General features: G+C 42.1%; 1 protein-coding gene across 3 annotated transcripts in view; it reads left to right on the top strand.

Annotated features, from left to right (window-relative positions):
- The window catches only part of LOC112566867 (ras guanine nucleotide exchange factor P-like), a 30,265-nt gene extending 15,355 nt beyond the window's left edge, over nucleotides 1–14,910 (top strand). For all 3 annotated transcript variants that reach the window (XM_025243275.1, XM_025243276.1, XM_025243274.1), the window contains exons 3-4: nucleotides 187–265; nucleotides 13,014–14,910. In XM_025243275.1, the coding sequence (XP_025099060.1) occupies nucleotides 187–265; nucleotides 13,014–13,165 (231 nt within the window). In that variant the 3' untranslated portion in view covers nucleotides 13,166–14,910. The remainder of the gene's footprint in view (nucleotides 1–186; nucleotides 266–13,013) is intronic.
- Nucleotides 14,911–21,137: the final 6,227 nt, after the last annotated feature.

The following is a 21,137-nucleotide window of genomic DNA, read 5'->3' as shown; positions in this document are numbered from 1 at the left end:
ATCGTTTAAATTTATCTGAAGTTTCATGCATTAAAAGAAAATAACAACACTCACCCAACCTTGCCCTGAGCTATGAAACTTGTTTAAAAATGTTTTTTCTTTCTTTGTTTTTTTCTTTTTTATTTCTTCTGCGTACTGTGTCTTTAAAGACTGAAACTTAGTGCTCTGCTCTTTCTGTGCTTGCAGACGGTCCACAGTCCACAGTATTACTCGGACAAACTGCATCCCCTGGGCGACATTGGCAACGGCTTCAGTTCCAGCAATGGTGAGTGAAGTTCTCCCAGCTCCACCTTTCTAAAGATTAAAGACCAGCAAGAGGCAATTTAATTTTTCACTGGTTGGGCTGAGCTCAGAGCAGAGAGTATTTCTCAAAATAGTGAATGATTCCTTCCTGACCCCTGTCTAATCTGAACACACACACTTCAAACATCTCCATGTATGGACAGAGGTCAAAACCATGACCTCACAAATAGCCAGGAATTCTAGGTTGCTTCCCTTTCCGTCTTGACGAGGTGTGTACCTTTGTATATTCATGAGGCCATGGATTTGTTTCTCTCGTCTTTGTTTCGGTGGTTTTTCTTAACATGGAAATGTTTATAGATATGGATCTTCATAAAGAAAATGTGTGTGTGTGTGTGTGGAGGGGGAGGTATTCCAGTAAATCCAGTTTTTAAACATTCGAGAAATTAAGCACAAACATTTGCACTCTGGTGGGCCTTTAAAGACATTATTATGCACAGAAAAGAAATGCGTATTCTGTAACGATGCAGAAAATTAAGAGGGAGGATAAGTAACCCTGCACATGTAACGATCGTGTCCCCCTCCTCTTCTCTTCCCCCACCAGCACTCAGGAGAGGCATTAAGCTCACACTAAGACTTCGACACATTTACCACAGAGAAAGCCAGCCCTCCCATGCATGCTATTAATAAGGCTTTCAGCAGAAACACAGAGCAGGTAGATTGGGGATTTAGTCGTCGAATAAAATGCGGGCTCCGAGGACCGTAAAGTTAAGTGAACGACGAGAAGACTTTTACTGCCAGACCGCCTGGTCTAGGGGGCGATAGGGTATCGTCCTATCTGTCGTAGCCAGGCAGTGGCAAGACACAGAACAAGGCTTGAGTGAAGAGGGAAGTGACTGGGAGTAGAGAGGGGACGGGGGTGAGCGAGAAGTGACGGAAAAAATGAATAATGAATAAAGCTGTACTACAGCTCTTGACCATATATATATATACTGTGTAGAGCGAGAGGTGATAGAAAACTTCAGAAGAGAAATCTGAGTAGAGAGGTATAAAAGGTCAAGATTGAGAAATAAATAGATTGAGAAGTTAAAAACAAGTTTAGATTGAAATAAAAAAAAATACCCCGGTCTAAATTAAAAAGAATTATTTGGCGAACCAAAAATCAGCCAGACCACTAAATTAATCCTAGAAATATGAAAGCAGCTCAGTGTTTTTCAAACTGACTCACAGAGCAGAACTCTGTGAGTGGCTGATGAAGCAGTTAGGAGGCAAAGAATTATCTCACAGGTAACCCGAACCTTCAGAAGACAGAACCCTAACCCTTGGAGACAGTGTAGAAGGAACATAGACTGGTGCCAGGCTGCCTTTAATCCGATGGAAGCCACAATGTATGGAACGTAAATCCCTTTAGGATGCTTACAATATATATATATATTTATTTACAACTCGACATCTCCATACTACAGTCTAGTATGGACTAGAATTTATGTCCTGAAGATAAATATTTCGACTACAGCAAGCGGTTCAGAATATCGCACTCAAAATATATATAAATAAATAAAGACTTTATTTTGGGTTTTATTTGTTAGATAAATTTAAAAATAAATAGGCTTGTCGGCACGTAAAGAAGGGTGGACACCAAATTCCCTCATCTCTATCGCGTGCTCACCCCCCGACCCATCTACCCCCAGCCTTCAGCGCGAGGGCCGCCTGCAATTCATTACGGGTGCAGCTTCTGAATTCCCCTAATAAAATGTTAATGTTCTCTTGCCTCCAACTCCCAGATGCACATTCTCTGCGTTGTCGATACTACGATATCTACTTGCAGCCTCCAGGGATTTTACAGCCCCGGAGGGAGAGCTGGGCATAGCGGCATTCTCTGGGCGCTTTCAGGGGAGTTCTTGAATCGCATTCTCGTTGTTTCTGGTGGAGATGGGTGTGGGGTGGCGATGTGCAGGTGGGTTGCTGTGAATTAATTCAACAAACCGCGGAGGTCGACGGTGACGTATGCAGCTAAAAGCGCGAAGAGATAAGTAGATGACGGATAATGAAGGTGAAGATGTTAAGCACGAGTTGATGATGAAGATGACAGTTGAATGTGTGACTACAGCGATGGCAGAGGGTGATATGGAGGATTTTGTTGTTCAAGCAGCTGATGTACGTTTGTTATAAAGAAATTGAATCTTTTTATTGTAAAGAAATATTGTCTGTGCAAAAATTAATTATTTTTATAAAAAGAATGAGAGAGAGGAGGAGTGATGTTTTACGCCGAGTCAGCAACGAAGGCAAAGCAACTGGCCAGGAAGGGGACAGAGTTAATAAAAGAAGAAAAAAAAAAAGAGAGAACACAAAAGACAAATAGTGAAGCAAGACGAAAATAACTACTGAACTAATTTAGAGAACGAACAAATAAACGAATACATGAATGAATGAAATGAATGCTCCATATTTCTGTTTCCCGTAGAGTACCTGGGCAAAGAAAAACCGTGTCTCGACAATCCCCTCTCCTCCCCCACGACCATGTTATGAGGCTTTTCCGAGGCTTTAACTTACTAGTCACGTGATTGTAGAAACTGCATGCAATTTGACGTGCGCGACACTAAGCGTTGATTGCGTCATTAGTGATAAAACAGCGCGCCATGTTTGTAAACACGCCGTCTCCCTATGACGTTATCAGGGGCTGGGAGCGCGCGCGCACATAAAACTGGCGTGAAGATGGGCCCTCGTATAAACCCAAAATATTTAGCCTCGGCACCCGATAGGCCGGCCCCTAAAACAGAACGCTTACAGGCAAGAAGGGGGCATCATGGCGAAGCCACCCACATAGCTCGCTGGCAGCACCGGGCCGGCCTTTTTGTGCTTACTGTCGATTCGCGGCCATTTTTCACAAGGGAACACCACTCTGACACTCTTAACTGCAACTCATTCCAGCAGATTGTGGGTCGGTATAAGTCAAAATGAAAACGTAAAGTTGCTTGGACACAGCCCCCGAGTCTTGCAACTAAGTCTTTTTTGGCCGTTTGCATGATTATCAAGGAGCTGGCGGGGTTGGAAAGATGGAGAGAGAGGGAGAGAGGGGTAGAGAGAGAGAAGAGAGGGGGAGAGAGAGAGAAGATGGAGAGAGGGGTAGGTAGACAGGTAGACTAGACATGAAGGTCGATAGACAAACTTCTACTGGAATGCTGGAAAAAGAATTTTTGCAAAGATAGAGAAGCAAAGAGATTGCAGAAGACAATGAGGGAAACAAATATAAACGCAGACAACCTTTTTCCTAGATGGTAAGATAGTCTGGAAAGAAGGAATAGAGTTGTCTAAACTATCTTACAGCTCTTTTATTTTATTCTTTTCTTTCTTCCTTTTGTCTTCTATTACATTTTAGCCTCTTAAAATATTAGGTGCTAAAGGTCATGTCAGTGAAAGACCCATGTATTTTCTCTGGCTCGTCTCCAACTCCACTACCACTCTCTATTACCCTCCCTCGTCCCCTTCTCTCTTTTTTTTTTCTTCCATCCTTTCCTGTCTGTCGGAAGTAGACTAAGAGTGGCGATAGGCAGTCCGTCGAAAGGCAATATTGAGTCACGGCCAGTAGAACCGTTTAGATAAAACATCAAATACTCTTCTCAATGCAATTCCGTTCTCCACTTGACGGCGGAGAGTAATTACAAAGAAATCTCATAAACAAAGATCGCGCGGAAGGTGACGATAAGGCGGGTAAACAAACAAACATTGGAACAGCCAGCACGTGCTCGCAGCTTCCCGGCGGTTTGTTTTTCCCCCCAACTTGGGCTTGCTTTTTTTTTTCTCTCAGCAACTCTTCTCGCTCGGAAAAAGATATACTTGCTGCGGCATCATGGGAGCTGCCATAACGAGTGTTCCACACTCAGGCATCGTGACTGAAGTGGAGCCACAGGACAGACAAGAGAAGACAAAGACAGACAAGAACAGACAAAGAACAGCTTTATCTCAACCAGGTCCACTAAACATTCTGATGTACTTGAAATTAATATTTTTAATGCTGTCAAATTATTTGATATTAATTCAAAATACCCAAGTCACCAAGACATCAATATTCGATGCAAGAAAATTATTATATGAAGCATGAGTTATGGTTGTAGTTTGCAAGTAAAATTCCTTTTTAAAAAAAGTAGATAGAAACGTGTCAGTAGACTTACCTCTTATCCATCAATAAACAGTATGTAATGTATTATTTAAAACTTATTACTTATAAAACTTTTATTATTAATAATGTACACCCGTTTGCCTGAGTTCGAGTATGTACTGGCCTGTACATGCATACACACTTGAATGTATATATCCATTCTCCAACTCCTAGTCACAAAAGCATTCGTTAAATATAAAAGAAAACTTTAAAGATGAGTTCAGTTTTCATTCAATAATCCTCATACCCATTCCCTTGGGCTTCATTAAAAATAAAATAAAATAAATAAATAAAACAAGGCAGTGGGCTGGTCGCCGTAGTGGGCACGAGATGGTTGAAAACTATATCAAGCAATTTATGGCGCTGTCAAGGCCCTCGGTTCTTAAGAAATTAAGTGAAAACGCACATTGCGTGCGGAGGATCAAAGGGGATTCGTAGACGTGTTGTGGAAATGAAGCATGGAGCGGACTGGGCTGCACAGCCAAACCCCCGAGGCCAGCACCAGTCCTGTAGAGGAGAGAACATATGTCGGATACAGCCAGAAAAGATACAGGCAGGCGAAGACAATCCGGAAAGAAAGGAAGTCATTGGGGGAAAGAAGACAGAAGGGCAGAGGAAGTTGGGGAAACAATGAGAGCGTTGTGAAGGTAAGTGTAGAACAGCGGCGCCCACGCACGTTCGGTGATCAAAGGACGACCGACAACGAATGAATGCACACTACCCGCAAACAGGCTCAGACTCGTCACAACAAAAACTTTGTTTCTATTAGCAGAAACCCACAATCTCTCACTATTTTTTCCTTCTTCTGTCACTCACTCCAAATTATTTAAAATTAACCGATTTTTTATTTATATATTAGAAAATGAAGAATGACAAAAGAATGAGTAGAAATCATGCTTGATTAGACAACTGGGGGTCATCTTTTCATTCACAGCTCTAGACCAATGTCAATTTTCCTCGATATTTACAATTATCTAGGTAATGATTTTTCGGTAATTTTTTTCAAGACTTTTCTGGTATACAAACCTACGTAGTCTTCATAGTACAAACATACCTACCGCTACACATGAGTCTTTCACTTGGTTTGTCAAGAGCTCATCACAGCAAATAGTTGCAATTTTTAAAGTCATTTTTCCATAAAAGATGCACCTTCAGATGTGGAACTTTTCAGATTTCGATTTTAATATTTCGAAAGATTTATTTCCCGCGTGCTTTGGATGTCAGCGGAAGTACAACTCTGGCTACTTAACAACCTCGTGTGCAGAACTCTAATACTAGTTATCTACAGCCTGTGGTGACGGCTGTGGTAGTAAGTCAGAGAATCCTGCCAGGAGACAGCCTTTGAGAAGCAGACAGGGTCGTGTTCCCGACACCGGTCGTCAACAATCCGATCCGCTGATGGCCGCCGTTTCCGCTGTGTGTTTTCTAAACTGGAGTGCATTCCCCTTCGATCGGAGCAGCGCTTGTCGTCGCATCGATAAATCATGCTCTCAAGTTAAGCGAATTTCAAGTTAGACTTCTATGCCCAGCACGCCATTCATCTTCCTCCTTGACGGCCGCCTTTCGTCAGTTCCCTCTCAGCTAGCGTCAAGCGAAACGTTTGAGATTTGAATACGACGACGGTTGCTGTCTGGCAACAGCATCGGTAAAACAGAAAATCTAACTTGGTATAGATGCACATTTTGGAATGTTTTATGAAAATGTTGATGTTTGTTTGTATTTAAGTCTAATTTTTCAAACTGCTGAAGTTATTCTTTCTGTTGCAATCCACCCTGCGATTGAACCATCTCAACAACCAGCATTATTACTTGATCTATTCTATTCACTTATGTACTTACCTGTGTTGCTGGTCTATTCTCCTCGAGGAGTAACAAGAATAAACTAAACTAATGTACTCACCTGAAACCAAACTGCAACATCGTTGAACGTTATCACAAACGTTAGCTCAAGTGCAACTCTCCTTCAGTCTCGCAGCATCTCCCAGCATGTAGCGCGGAGCCTGCTGGGATGTTGCGGTTTGTGCTATGATAGAGACACGCGGAGGCAAGTCACTTCCCGAAGAGTCGCTGTGAGCAGCACCTCCAATATCGCTCATTCATCTTTCATTTTCAATCTCGAAGAAAGATGGATCGTATCTTAATCCCACGCACTTTTTTTTCGGATTTTTTTTTTAACACTCCGAGATTCGCATCTCTGTCTGAGTGCACAGCTTGTCGGATGGTGCCTTTGGGGGGGATGATGAGGTGAACTGGCAAGGCGTAATTTATTGGACGTTTCAGGTGGCAATTTCAGTCCCAGAATTCAAAGTGGTTTGCACCGAGCGCGGCTGTTCTCAAAGGGCAAACTCGTTTCCTGGATTGTTAGAAATAAGAAACAAAAGATTCGATTCAATTCTTTATTGCTTAAGGATAGCTCCAGCAAGGGTGAGAGTACCTGTTACTATAATTACACATTCTTAGACCATAATGCAATTATAGCAACAACAATTAAAACTGACTTTTGTAACACATGCACAGAAATCTTCATTCATATATACACATATATACATCAATAGATACAATCTAGGGAGATATCCATTGGTAGACACACTAAGACTCCTCTCATGCATCATCACCTGAGGGCCCCACCCTACAGACCCTGTCCTTCCTTTGCACCACCACCATCCCTACTTGCACCGTCTTACCACTCCATGCGGTCGGAAGTATTCCCTGCTTGTCATTAGTTGGCATCCTCTCGTATTGGGATGACAGAACACTTAGGAGCACGGAGTTGTCCTGCTGCGATGAAAGAAATCCTCTCTTGTCGTCCACAGAGCGACTTTCCTGGGTACCTGCATTACACTATATATTTTTGGTGTGTTGTTATCACTGATACATTGGGGACTTCTGTTGACAATAGATGTGTATCGATATCTCTGGTGTATGATTTATAGCTGATTTTGGACCTGCTTTCGATGATGACTTCCTCCTGCTATCTGGCACATCAGAGTAGCGACGGCCGGCAGGACAAGGGAGTTGGCGGCTGAGGCTGAATGTCTTCGATGGTCTCTCTCCCTTCTTCGACGGCATCGCAGAGCTCGAGCGGATGTTGAGGGAAGCGTCTGACTTCTACATGAAGATTCACATTTTTATTTAAAAAACAATATTACCTTCCTCATGGATTTTTTGTACACATGTCGCCTGCAGTCTGGTGAGGTCATTGGCCACCATTGGCCATTGACTCCCACCGCTCTCAGTTTGTGTCGAAAAATTTTATTACCAATAAGACGTATTCTGTCAGTCCATCTTTGAAACCTCATCATGGACATATAGAAAACAAAAAAACAAACAAACAAACAAACAAACAAACAAACAAACAAACAAACAAACAAACAAGCAAGCAAGCAAATAGACAGACAGACAGAATTATAAGCTCTGGGGGAGGGAAGATGCTCTAAATGAAGCAGATATGCGAAGGTATGAAGAAAATCTCACAGCCTGGGGTTTGCTCCACTGTCACAAAGAACAAACCCCATGAACACAAATCGAAATGATAAAGCTACTTGATGTGAGAGGTATTGTATTGTGTTTACTTCCATTTTATGCTACCACTACTTTATTATCCACCTTCCCTGTGTTTCATCCCTTTTTAATACCCTTAGTCCAGGAAGTATCAGCAACACAATCCCCTATTGACAATGATTTGTACGAAGCCTTCGTTAGCGAGCAGACAGAAGGGGCAAAGAGGAAACGGGGGGAGGTACTGCTGATCCGGAGCCAGCGGTGGTGTGTGTTGATACTTAACACCAAATAAATATAAAAACTTCCCGCCCAAGTAAGGATTTACTTATCTCTTCACTAAACTGTCTCTAATTCGCCAGTTAGGAAGTAAAAAAGCCAATTTATGCCCGCCTTCCACGGGCCCATCAAGATTGCTGTTTGGAAAGCGGCAGCCCCCGAGCCCCTCTATTAACCTACTACTTGCTGGTGTTTGCTCAACCCGCGCACGTGCAATAGTCTCCAGCGGGTTGCACTAGTTTATGGCGACACCAGCGTGTCAGAACTCTCCTCTATGACTTCGCCTGTCATGGACTTTTTGTTTTCTGAAACAATTTTTTCCTGTTATCTTTACCTTGGACCAAGGGTTTTTTTTTCTCGAAGATGCTTTGCAGCCATGCATTTGTCTCACAGGCATGTGCCGGTTAGTTATCGTAACAAATTATTTTATATGATTTGAAATTTGTGTTTTTCTCAGATCTTAAAGCTGGACTTACTGTTCTGTTGATAGAAACGAATATTTTTTGAGTTGAAGTTTGAATCTCTTTCCCCCTTTAATAGTTCATAGAGGCTCTGTACTCTCCTCGGCCTGTGATCTCCTCAAACAACTTTTTTGATGAAGTTAGAGAGGATCTGGTTATGTCTGACTATATAATATCTTATGTTAGCAATAATTGCTCAAGCAAATTATAAAAAGATGAGATTTTGACGAGAAAGAAGTAAGAAGAAGAGCAAGGACAAACCGAACTTGACCATGGGAGATGGTTCTGGAGGATGTTCAAACGTCCTTTTTTCGAAGCGGTTATAGGTATACGTCACTGTAACTCTCATTTTATGTAGGTTGTATCTGAAAGATAGACAAACACTTACACTCACATATACACAACGTAGTATTGAGTACATACACTTAAAATATTAATTCTTTTATACATCCATAATACGTGCATATAGGATTGAAGGATCAGAAAGTTTGAATTTTAAACTCATTCATCATTCTTTTTGACGATGTATTGTCAGACACAAAAATGTGGATTTAATTTACGATTATTACCTCAATCCCTGTGAAAGTTGATTTACCTTCTATTGTCTTTACCACAAAACGGCAAGATTGCTTTGTACGAAACCTCTTCGTCTTCTCTATTGAGTCTTGAGCTAGTTGACTGACTGTACAGTCATTGGAGGGAGCGCGGGTATCGGCACCGCAGAGGGTAACGGTGAAGAGCAATGAAACTAATCGGTATAATCTCTTTGGAAAGAGGTGCCAGAGTTCCATCGTGCACGAAGGAAACACAAGCACGCTCTCGGAATCTGACAGACGCCAAGTACTTAGCGCGGGGCAAGCAAAGGACCCCGGAGGTGTCAGACCAGACTTTGATGGAGCGGCTGCCGCAAAAGGCGGACAATCGAGAATGTTAATAGCTGGACTGCGGGACGCTGCCTCCGGCATACATCAAGCTAGGGGTGGCAGAGGGTGGTGGTGGTGGTGGACGAGGACAAAACATGATCGGAAGTTGGCAGGAGAAAGTTGGAGATGTGGACACCGATGACCTGCGAGAAAAACGTGCGGTGACGATGGACGAGGTTTTGAGTTTGTTAGCTGTGGGTTCTGCTGGAGATGAATGTCGATGGAGGGAAAGATTGGAAAGACTCTGACAAAAAAAATGTCTTATCTTCCATCGACTGGATTATTGTCTTTTAGTGGTCAAAAGAAATTTGTCTGTTCGTTATCCTGTTTTTTTAAAATTTCCCCACACCCTCCACACCATTCTACACTCTCTCACATCAAGTTCATCAGTATCATCACTCCGGCAGTTACCTGGCAGCAGAGGATGTCGAGCTGGAAAAGTCATCAGTAACGCTTGCAGGGAGCCGGGGTGAGGGTGGGTAGGGAAGGACGTGTGTGGAGAGAGGGAGGAGAGAAGGGGGACATTGCATTTTGACGCAGCACCAGGCACAACATTTACCCCCCTCATCCAGCCTCCCCGTGGAGACGGTTGACCTGCCGGTCACGGTGTGCAGCTGTGAAGGGTGGATGCACTGACTCGACACTCTTAAGACATCTGACAGCGAAGGTCAGCAAGATGCTACACTCGGATTTGACGAGAATGAAGAGGAAAACAATGAAATAATAAGAATTAAGAAAAGGCATTGTCATCAGATAATAAAAAAAAAAATCATTTTCCTAAAAAAAAAAAAAAAAAATAATAATATGGAGCAAGAGGAGGTGGTTGTGAAAGACTCTGGTGATGACGACGACGAATGATGATGTGAAAGAGCTGAAGGGTGCACTTAAAGTAACAGATCATTTAAGGAGCCGTAAAAGAAAAAGCCAGAAGCTCAAAAAAACAGTAAAAGCAACCCGAAACTCTTTAGGCGGTTCTGCTGCCAAAAATATTTCCAGATATCAGCAGTCAACAGGAAGACAAACTGTGGCGCAACAATCATGGACTTGACTCGCTGACAGCAGCTACCCGCTTTTATCTTCAGAATTTTTTTAATAGTGTTTTTATGACGAGGGAAAAAGAAAGTGAAGAAAATTGTGGAAGGAGTGGCTGCTTGCGATGAGTAAAGAAACTCAGAAGTGGACTTGCGATGACACTAACGGTTTAATCATCTGACGAAGCAGGCGACGATCAAAGAACCGTACAATGGCGTCGGGTCATGACGACGGAGCTTGGACGGAAAAGAATCTGGAAATCGCAGGAAGTGTGTCGGATGGGGGAAAAAGGACTCGGAGGTAAAGCTGCCATCTTGGGTGCCTACACCTGGAAAAAAAAAGATGTTTCGAAGTGTGTCTATGTGTGTGTGGGTGGATGGGTGGATGGAGGGAGAAGAGGCCGGACTTCCTCCGTTCGCTTTAATCTGCGTAAACACCCCCGGCTTAATTATGCCCCACGCGCTCTACCCGCGTCTAATTCGCACCCGTGCTGGTTGCCATGGCATCAGTCAGCGCTTCCGCCAGCTTCACCAGCGTTAAGAAGTCTTTTTAATTCTGCAACATCCTTCGTGAACGAGATTTTTTTAACATGGCGACTACGGGATGCAGAGATTGCAATTAGAGAACCTGTGTGATTGTTAGTGTAACGAAGGGTGGATGAGCGTTGTAGTCACCGTATTTCTTATGCGTTTTATTGTCATTTACTTCTTATCATTTCTCTTTTCTGGTCACTGATTGGTTACAGCATGGGCGTGTATAGGTGGACTGCTGTCTGTCTGCCAAGACCAACGCTTAGACTCTTTGCGAATTTCTCTGCTATTAGTCTCGGCAAGGCTAAACAAAGCATGTGACTAAACCGGAAGCTTTGTAGTCTCATGCCTCGTTTTAGTAGTTAACTGGAAAAAATCGTCTGCCGGCAGTCCAGTAATACAAGTTTGTGGTTACAGTGACCTCACAGTCAGTCCATTATTCCGAACACACAATGGGATTTAAATATACAGACACCTCTATTACACATCGGTAATTAATGCACTGTTACTGTTTAAAGGTAGGTTTAGGGTGAATGTTTGGAGATATTATACGCTATCTGGTCAATCAAACAGATTCTGATCTTAGGAAATAGGGATGGGTGACAGCTCGGCATAAACGATTTTTCAGGTCCGGTGCGATAAACTCTATCCACTTTTTAATGCTATTTATAGCTGAGAGTTTCTTGCAAAACTCGCGGAATAATCACTGGTTTTCAATTAGGAACAACAGACTATACCGTGCTTTTCCCAGACCCTCGTTATCAACCTCGCCGTTGGTTGTTGTGTAACGTTCTTCGTCCAGCACCTTGGGTGTCACTACCTCCCGTCGACAAAGATTCTCGATTTGGGCCGCTGCTCTCTCGAGTGTGCCGGCTGCTTCAAACCGAATCGTTTTCGCAAAAGTTTCTCGCCCTCGACGAGTTGTTGACCAAATAAACAATGAGCCGTCGCCGGCGGCGAGGAGGCGAGGGCGCGAGATTGACAGCCGGGGACGTCAGACGGGCTCCACGTCTTCCTCGTTGCGCGAGACGTCTTCAAGCTCCACTTGGCGAAGGGAGGCTTCAGCGGCTGCGAGAGCCGCGATGCGGAGGATGGGCAGGTGGGATGGTAGTAGCAGGGAGGTGAGGTGGAGAGGGGGTTGTTTACCAAGGCACGCTTGAGTTGTCAGAAATATTTGACAGCCGTCCACGTGGTAGGTTGGTGGTAGGAAGCGAAGGGTTAAAGCCAATCATCCGGAGAACAAACCAGAGCGTCAAAGCTCTTACGCAGGGCTCTAACATGCAGCTGATAAGACCAAACTGTGATCCTCATCGCTTGTCGCCAGTTCTTATCGCTGTTTTTCTTCGTTCTGTTCTTCCCGCCGTTGTGTTTGGGTTATCACTGAGTTTTCAAGCAAATTGTATCGTACCCGGGGTGTCTGTTATCTATCACGCGCCGCTTTAGATAACGTCTACACATAAACACATAAACATTTAAAATTCCGTTATATTCTCAGAAATGTATATAATTTATTTAGAAACTGGAAATAAACCTCAACATCTTCATATAAAGTTAGTGAACACTATCAGGAATCTCTCAGAACATGGGAGTATATCAAGACAGTAAATAAAGATATATTAGGACAGGAAATGAGGATATAATATTATTAGGACGGTAAATGGGTATGAATTAGGCGTATTAGACACAATAGTTACAATAATACAATTTCATATTGGTTAATTATTCATGACACCCAAAAGCTAACAGTAGTTAAAACTACAGTTAGTATCCATTTTTATTTCAGTTCTTTAAATGTGTATGTACTACCGGCGTTTGCAAATAATATCAGTGTACAAAGCAGCTTCTCTTGTTGGTTGTGCAGTTTTTCTATAAGCTTCTGTGTGTGTTTGCAGGATACGAACAGATGTCCAGCTCCTCCACCACCACCAGCGGCAGTAACGGCGCATCCAGCCTCAACTGTCTGTCTCTGATCGTGGAGAGCATCTCGCCCAACAACACCGCCTCCGTCCTCAGCAACATGACCTCAGTCGACAGACCCCTCTAGACGACACCGACATCGAGAAGATGACACCATCTGACAGGTCATCGACGGTGACCTCAGCCAATGTGAGCTGAAGATGACTCCGTCCCTCAACTCCGCGCCACGTGAAGTTTACTCCCGTAAACATTTCTCTCGGTTGTTGGTATAAACCATTGCAAACAATATGATTGCATGTTGTCACTGCAATGTGAGTGAACAGTGCCAAAGATGAAGTTCAAGTCCATGTTGGTGACTTTGCCTTGGGTGAGACTTGTCCGTGAAGTGACAATTGTGCGCCAGAAGTCAGTGAAGTGACAGAATTTTCATGAGGTGGAAAATTTGAGGACAAATCTGTCTGTGAAGTGACTGTGGGACAGATATCTCAGTGAAGTGTTTCAGAACTAAATGTCAGCCTAAATGAGAGCTGCAGACAGTTTTAAGACTACTTTTAGCAGAAAGTGCTTGACTAATGGCCTGACAACTCGTCTTACATACAAACAAATGGATGAAATCAGAGAAAGTGTCCAGCGCCCTCGTGTGTGTGCACGCGCGCGCGCGAGGAGTCCGATAATTCAAACAAAAATTTTCTTGTTAGGCTATCGATCCATGACAATCGTATTCTTCTCAAATTAGTTAAAAAAAGAAAAAAGAGATTTTGTGTGCGTGTGTGTGACAAAGAGAGAGAAAGAGAAAAGAGAAAAAGAACGGACGAACAAAAAGAGAGAAGGATTGGTATAATAATTTTCTAAATCTTGTACAATCACATAAAAAATTCGATGCGCAAATTTCCAAAGAAATCACTGCTACAAACACAACATCTTTGATATTATGGATCCTCGTCTGTGGTTTCCGTATTCACACCTGTCTCCCAGGAATATTAGTCACCTGACGATGGATAGCTATTCAGCCTGAACTGAAAGGTGCTTCTTCTATGTAAGTCACTTCTCAACTAACAAGCTGCTTCTTTTGCAGCAATAATGACCAGCAATAAGCAGAAGAATAAAAATGAAAACCAAAAAATTGTCATTTTGTCCTTCGGTCCTGTCTTTGCCACAAAACTGCCTTGTGAAGCCAAGAAATAAAAAACTTCCGGTTTACGGAACAAACGCCTTCACTCAATCCCTCCAAGAAAAAAAGTATTACTTGTATTTTGCGATGATATGTTCGACGACCGCGGCATCGATACGAGTGCTGTTCCACCCGTCTTTTGACAAGAGAACCGTCCAGACCCACTACCTCTCAGTTCTCACACAAATGCTGTATTCGTCCTTTTCTTGTTATGTCGTCCATTCTATGCAAAGCCACTGTCACGTGACAATGGAAGGTGTCTTACTGGTTGATGTTGGAGTGCCTTGCTGCATATTTATACACGTGTTCTTGAAATTCGTGATTTTTTGGTGTCTGTTGGAAAACAACAGTTGCTGATGCCTACTTTCATTTCTACGGATTTGGTTTCTGTAAAATATATTTTGCTTGCCCATTGGATAAGCGAGGGTAATGTTTGTTAGTCAAGCTCACTAACACTCCGCCTGTCTGTTGTTGTTTGTCCACGGTTTACAGGTTTACAGTGTTGGTAGAGATTTAAGCGACCCTTGGTCTAACTTTCCACCAGTAAGTAGCTGTTTGCAGTTTTCTAAATCTTGTGTCGTTTGATTTTTGTGCAAAAATGAAGGTATTTGCTTGTAAAGATTTCTTTGAAGAGGTTTGGAAGCAGCAAATGTGGACCGTTCTCACGAAATTATATTGTAATTAAATAAAAACATTGACTGACAAAATTGCGAATGTCTTGGGTGGTTTGTGTGTGTCTTTTTCGTTTTTTCTAGCCTCTCTGTGTTGTGCATCGAGTGTGTGATGACAGTCACGGTCCTGTTTTAGGTTGTGTGAACATTGATATGTCCTCATCACAAGCAAAAAGTTATTTTAGAAGCTACGAGCTCTGAAGTACATGGATAAGAAACGGCCATGCAACGGGCCCTGGTCTCGTGGTTTCTGCGTTGTTGTTTGCATGAAGCGTGAAGTGGGGTGGGGATGGGTAGATGGGAGGATGGGTGGATAGTGGGTGGGTTTAGCAGTTTGCGGGTCCAGGAAATATTTTCCTTGCCGCTGAAGCATCTCGGAGCCACGTCATCGGCACGGACTCCATGCATGACGAAGTGCGATCCATCCCACTACTAGAGTTTTTCTTTCTTTTCCTATTTTGTCGTTTTTCATTCTTTCTCCCTAGAGTGTTATAGGCTGCTAGAGAAACCGACTACAGCTAGAATGGATAGAAGGTGTTGGGTATACGGGTAGAGGAAAGAATAACATACAGCACTCTGTCTGGAACATCCATTGTTCTAAAATAGTGAGGAATACTTTTGGGGCTCTTTAAGTAAGATGTGAATATGTACCTTTACTTCTCACCTTCTACTAAAGCATTCGATGACATGAATAGAAAAGAGGCTGCAGTATTTTGTTGACAAAGTATAAAGGCGAGATTGTAATAATAATAATAATAATAATAATAATAATAATAATAATAATAATAATAATAATAATAATAATAATAATAATAATAATAATAATAATAATAAGAAGAAGAAGAAGAAGAAGAAGAAGTGCATTTCTCCATGTGGATGCAAGCTCAATGCTCTTCGCACCGACTACAAACAAACCGACGGTGAACCATACAAGAAACAGAATCCTTAGCAAACAGGTGACACCACAACAAAAGTATAAACAAACAGCATAAATATTGGGAAACAGAGTTTTATTATGTTCATCGCATTCTTAAGACATAGCTTTGCTTTTTTAAGCAATGGAAGTGTTTACTTAGCTATCATGGAACACAATTAAGACGAGTTCGAGCTTAAAGAGAGAGCTGACTGGTGTAACTGTTAACAAACTCTACTACATACAGATTAGGAAAACTATGAATTCATTTACTTCTGTATTCACGACAAATCGCTTAATTGTCCTCTCTTCCTTTTTGTAACAAATATGATGTTGACATCTTTTCCCTGCATGCTTTCGTAGCAGTTGAAAACTTTGTGAGAAGCTAAGAGATACGAAGTGAAATGAGGAGAGGGCGGGACTTAAAAAGAAATAGTGAGCACACACACACACACACACAAACACACTGTAAAGACATATATGGATCAAACTAATCAGGAGCAAACATATTCACGAAGATTATGTTACTAGGTAAGTGTAAGGAGACACCTTACCACTTTACCAGGTAGATACATTTACTGTACATACACTTTTCCAGTTAGGTATAGCCAGTGTATAAACACCTTAACAGATAGGTATATCTATTCCTTACACATGTAGGTATTTTTATTGTTTAAACAACTAAACAAATAGGTAAAAACACCTTATGTACCAAATGCTCTTCTGAAAGGGAAATATCCTCAACATTATGACACTCACATGAAGCTAACTTGTGAAGTATATTATCTGACATAACTCATTATACAACAATGACAACAATTCATCGTTAACTTAAAAATATTATTTTTGTTTACTGTTAAACACGCCGCTTTATAATGATTATTCCTTCTTCACGTACTCACATTAACAGGAGATATAAAAAGATTACATCCTTGAAAGAAGTAGCACCTGCAAAGGTGTATAAATAAAATCTGTAGAATGAAACAACATTGGAAAATTAGTTTACTTATCTTTACAGCTTGATGATAACGCCGACGACGATGATAATGAAGACGACGACGACGATGATGATGCCAAGACAAAGAAGAACGAAATAGTTGTTTTTTTAATATGGCAAAGAGGGGGAAATGACAGTTTATAGAATGAAACCAAGTCAGTAAGTTATCATCAAACAGGAAGAGTTCTTTGTTTTCGAGCTGATGTGAAATAGAGAAGCTGATGCACTGGCCTGTGCGTGCGTTTGTGCACGAGAGAACAAGAGAGAGAGAGAGACAGACAGAGAGAGAGAGAGAGAGCATTCCGATCTATCTGGAAATAAATAAAATATATTTTCAGCGCTGTTGTCACTTAGTTTCAAACCCTCTTTTCTCTCCCCTCCCTGCTTCTCCTCCCCTCTACACCTCCTTCTCCTTCAGTGAAGGCTGGGCAAGCAGTCTCGCCCTGTATATCTTCTTTCTTTCCATCGCATGTTTCTGACATGCTGCCTCATAAAACCACAACGACACCATCTTCAAGTTGAAGCACAACACAATTTATGTCTTATTTTCAGTCAAAGAACGAACGTGGAGACTTCCCCTTTGGCAGGAGAGATTACGGGACCCTTGATCTCGCATCACACAAGAAAACGCCAACCGAAAAAAAAAAAAAGAAGAGAAGGAGAAAAAAAAATTCTTGCGCATACTTCATGAGGTTGTTAGAAATTGAGGAGAAGCTCTCCAAGCGGCTCTTGGGACTGCCAGTGCTGTGAGCGCGTGCAGGGTGCGTTGGAGTGCGTGGCAGATTGCTAGTGACACCGTACACAGTATGGGAGAGTGCTCTGCACTGGAAGCACCGAGCAGACGTGAAGATGCTGGAGGATGTCGCAGGATGCTTGTGAAAGAGATGCGAGGGGATGGGGAGGAGGAGGAGAAAGGAGGAGCTGGTGAACACGGCCACCATCTTGACCCGTTCCGAGGCGTACACTTTATGGATGGACCGATGGACGGACGGAGGGATGGATGGATTCGGTGGTTGCTGTCATCTATGAAGAATATCTGGCGTTAAAAGTTTAAATTTTTTGTTAGTTTGTCTTCCTTTCGTAGCTCGCTCACTCACTCACAAAGGCGGACATTGTTTGTATGTGTGTTAGAGAGAGAGAGAGACAGAACGAGAGAAAGAGAGTGAATGACTAATTATAGAAAACAATGTAACCATTGATTCCATTAATGATATCAGTGTTCTTAACATATTTTTTTCGTCATGTCTTCCTCAAGATTCACTTCATCTACCATCAGTTTTGAGTTCAGGGTTTAGTCAGGAAGTGCTATTGCCAGACTACAATTACTATCATAACAATGGTTTTAGTCGTGTTGGTTTGTCTGTCAGGGCGTGTGGTGTGTTTTACAAACGAATATAGGAAAAACAGACATACATATACACTATTTCTTTCTCAAAGACAAACAAAAAGAACAACAATAAAACAATTGTGTTAATTACTTTTCTCCTATTAAAGGAGAGCAGGAGAGCATCGCCAAGACGAGGTGAAGGTGTTGTTTACCTACTCACCTCCGCACCAGTGTGGGAGCCCGGTCTCGCAGTCTCATCGACAACGGGTGTTACTTTTGACAGGCAACTTGGCTTTATCGGGGTGGTTTCGCCACTCTCTCCATCTCCACTGCGATCCCGCTAAATTGTTTTGGGCAATCAGGGATGATTTATCAAGGCGGCTATATTTAGAACGACTCCCTCCACAATGCGGAGTGAAGCTCTTCTCACCAAACATCCTCTACAGGACTTGTTTTTGCACTCCATCCGGACTGATTGTGTTTGTTTGTGTTTGTGTTTGTGCTTGTTTGTGTTTTTGTGTTGTGTTTGTGTTTGTGTTTGTTTGATTTGTGTTTGTTTGTGTTTGTTTGTGTTGTGTTTGTTTTTGTTTGTTTTGGTTTGTTTGTGTTTGTTTGTGTTTATTTGTGTTTGTTTGTTTGTGTTTGTGTTTGTTTGTGTCTGTGTTTGTTTTTGTGTTTGTGTGTGTATATTTTCATCAGTACGAACAACTGAAAGAAAAGCACAATAATCGTACCTGTAAACTGTCCTGTAGATATTTGACTAATTTATTACCTTTTTGTTATCTATGTCATCGATAATAGAACATTGCATGTACGCCTTCCTCGATTCGAACAACGAAGGCTATAATAAAGCTTTTGCTGTCTGACATTTTACAAGTCCTTTTGCCTGTCTGATTTTTTGTTATTTGTTTTTGTTTTATTGATTGGTTATTTATGTGTTTGTTTTACTGTGTGCGTATGTCTGTAATGTTGCCAGACGAGGTGCAGCTGTGTGGTTCGCTCCAAGAATGTTTAATAGAAACTATTTGGCAAAGGTTCTCCAGAAAATTGGAAGTGAACTCAACTCATTTGATTGAAACGACAAGGCTGCATATCGTCCGACAGTCAAGAGAGTTTTCTCTCAACAGACTAAGAAAATGTGTGCCAACACAATACATGGTCTTGAAGGATACTTTTACTTTTTTTAATTTTAAATTGATTTTTACTTTATTGTTTTGGTTTTGCTTATTTATTTTTGCTTGAATTATTTTTTGTTTTTATTTTGTTTAGTTTTTGTTTTTTGTTTGTTTAAATGTGTTTGCCTTCTTTGGTTTTGTTTATGCCTTTTGTTTATTATTTGCTTATTTATTTTTTGTTTTTGCTTGTTTATTTTTGTTTGAATTATTATTTTTTTTTTTATTTTGTTTGTTATTTTTCGTTTTTTGTTTGTTTATATTTGTTTGCCTTGTTTGATTTTGTTTAGTTCTTTTGTTTATTATTTGCTTATTTATTTTTATTTGTTTTTGGTTGTTATTTTGTTTGACATGTTTGGCTTTGATTTAGCTTTTAGGGTTTTTTAAATTTTTGTTTCTTCTTTGCTTGTTTTCTGTAGAGCACCGATGAAGTTGACAGTACTTGTCAGCTAGGCTAGTGCGACTTATTCAACCGGGTACTTTTGGCCGAGGGATGCAGCGAGGAAGTGAGGAAAAAGAAAAAAAAATCCGGTTTTGCTAAGCACTTGCATTTTTCACGTGCCCCTCGTTTCAGCTGGATCGCGAGTCGGGGCCGAGACGGGCCCCTAGGCTGTCAGGGCCAATCAGCGCCAGATCTGATGAGAGGGGTCCTATCTGATAGCGCACCGTTGGCTCGCGCTAAGTCATCGTCACTGACGACCAGACTGTGTCGAGTGATGCTCATTCGAACGGCATCCGCAGACATAGTTCCCCGCTGATAAAAAGCCTCCCCTCACCACGGTCACGAAAGTGCAAACTAGTATTCACAGATCCAGCTCGCGATGGGACCCGCGGCGGCTGTTAACACCCTGCCGCCAATCATAATTAAGTTCGTCAACTGCGGCTGTAGGGCTGCGGCCACCATCTCCACAGTCGCAACCACTGGCACCATCACAGACCGTGGTTTTGTTCTGTAGGAGGTTTCAATAGGGACGGTTGGAACAACACCGGTAACAGCAACAACAGCGATGTCGACATTGTCGTAATAGTTACGTAGTTGCTGAAAATGTGGAAAGAGTTTCGTGGCTACAGCAACAGCACGGGTACGGTCTGGCATCCGGGTGACGACCCAGCTGTAGAACGGGTACCTGAGTCTGTACAGGGGTGGAAACATTAAATATCGTAGAAAGGGATAAGTGATGTCTAGAACACTTCACACCCGCTACCACCGTTAGGTCACGTGACTTCCCCTACCTTTTAAAAACCCTCGAATTATTCAGGTGAATAATGGCAGTCGGCCACTTACCACAACAAAAACTTCCCGGTGTGAGAGCAGTTATCTAGCATCCTTGCTTATTTCTCTTTGCGATGCTCTTGCGAAGGGCAAGTAATACGCTGTGCAGATACAGCAGACATCACAAGATTGCCTAACCAGCCAAACAGATATCTCACAATAAAGAAAGAAAAAAAAAGGAAAAAAAATTCTGACCCCTGATACGTGGTACAAAGGTCACGAGAGCGAGGTGATCTAAGAATGGCAGAATAAATTATAATAAAGACACGAAGACACGAAGTAATTTTCGTGTCCACAGCTGAGCATGTGATTGCGAGAATATTCGAGTAATGACAGACATATGTCTGGCAAGTGCAGGTGTCCATCCTACTAACGCCAACCCCACCCCCAACAGCAACATCACCAGAAGTGCGAGAACATGCGATACGCTGTATAGAGGTTTGTGTGTGTGGTGTATCGATGCACCTCATCGTCTTCACTGCTGGGGTCTCGTAATTATGTTCGTCTGGCCACCGCACTCACCCGTGACACCCTCTCTGTAAACAAACAACCACTCCTGGATCATCATCATCATC

The sequence above is a fragment of the Pomacea canaliculata genome, linkage group LG6 (assembly GCF_003073045.1).
Source record: "Pomacea canaliculata isolate SZHN2017 linkage group LG6, ASM307304v1, whole genome shotgun sequence".
In the NCBI taxonomy this organism is placed as follows: Eukaryota; Metazoa; Mollusca; class Gastropoda; order Architaenioglossa; family Ampullariidae; genus Pomacea; species Pomacea canaliculata.
This window is presented reverse-complemented; position numbering and strand designations above follow the sequence as displayed.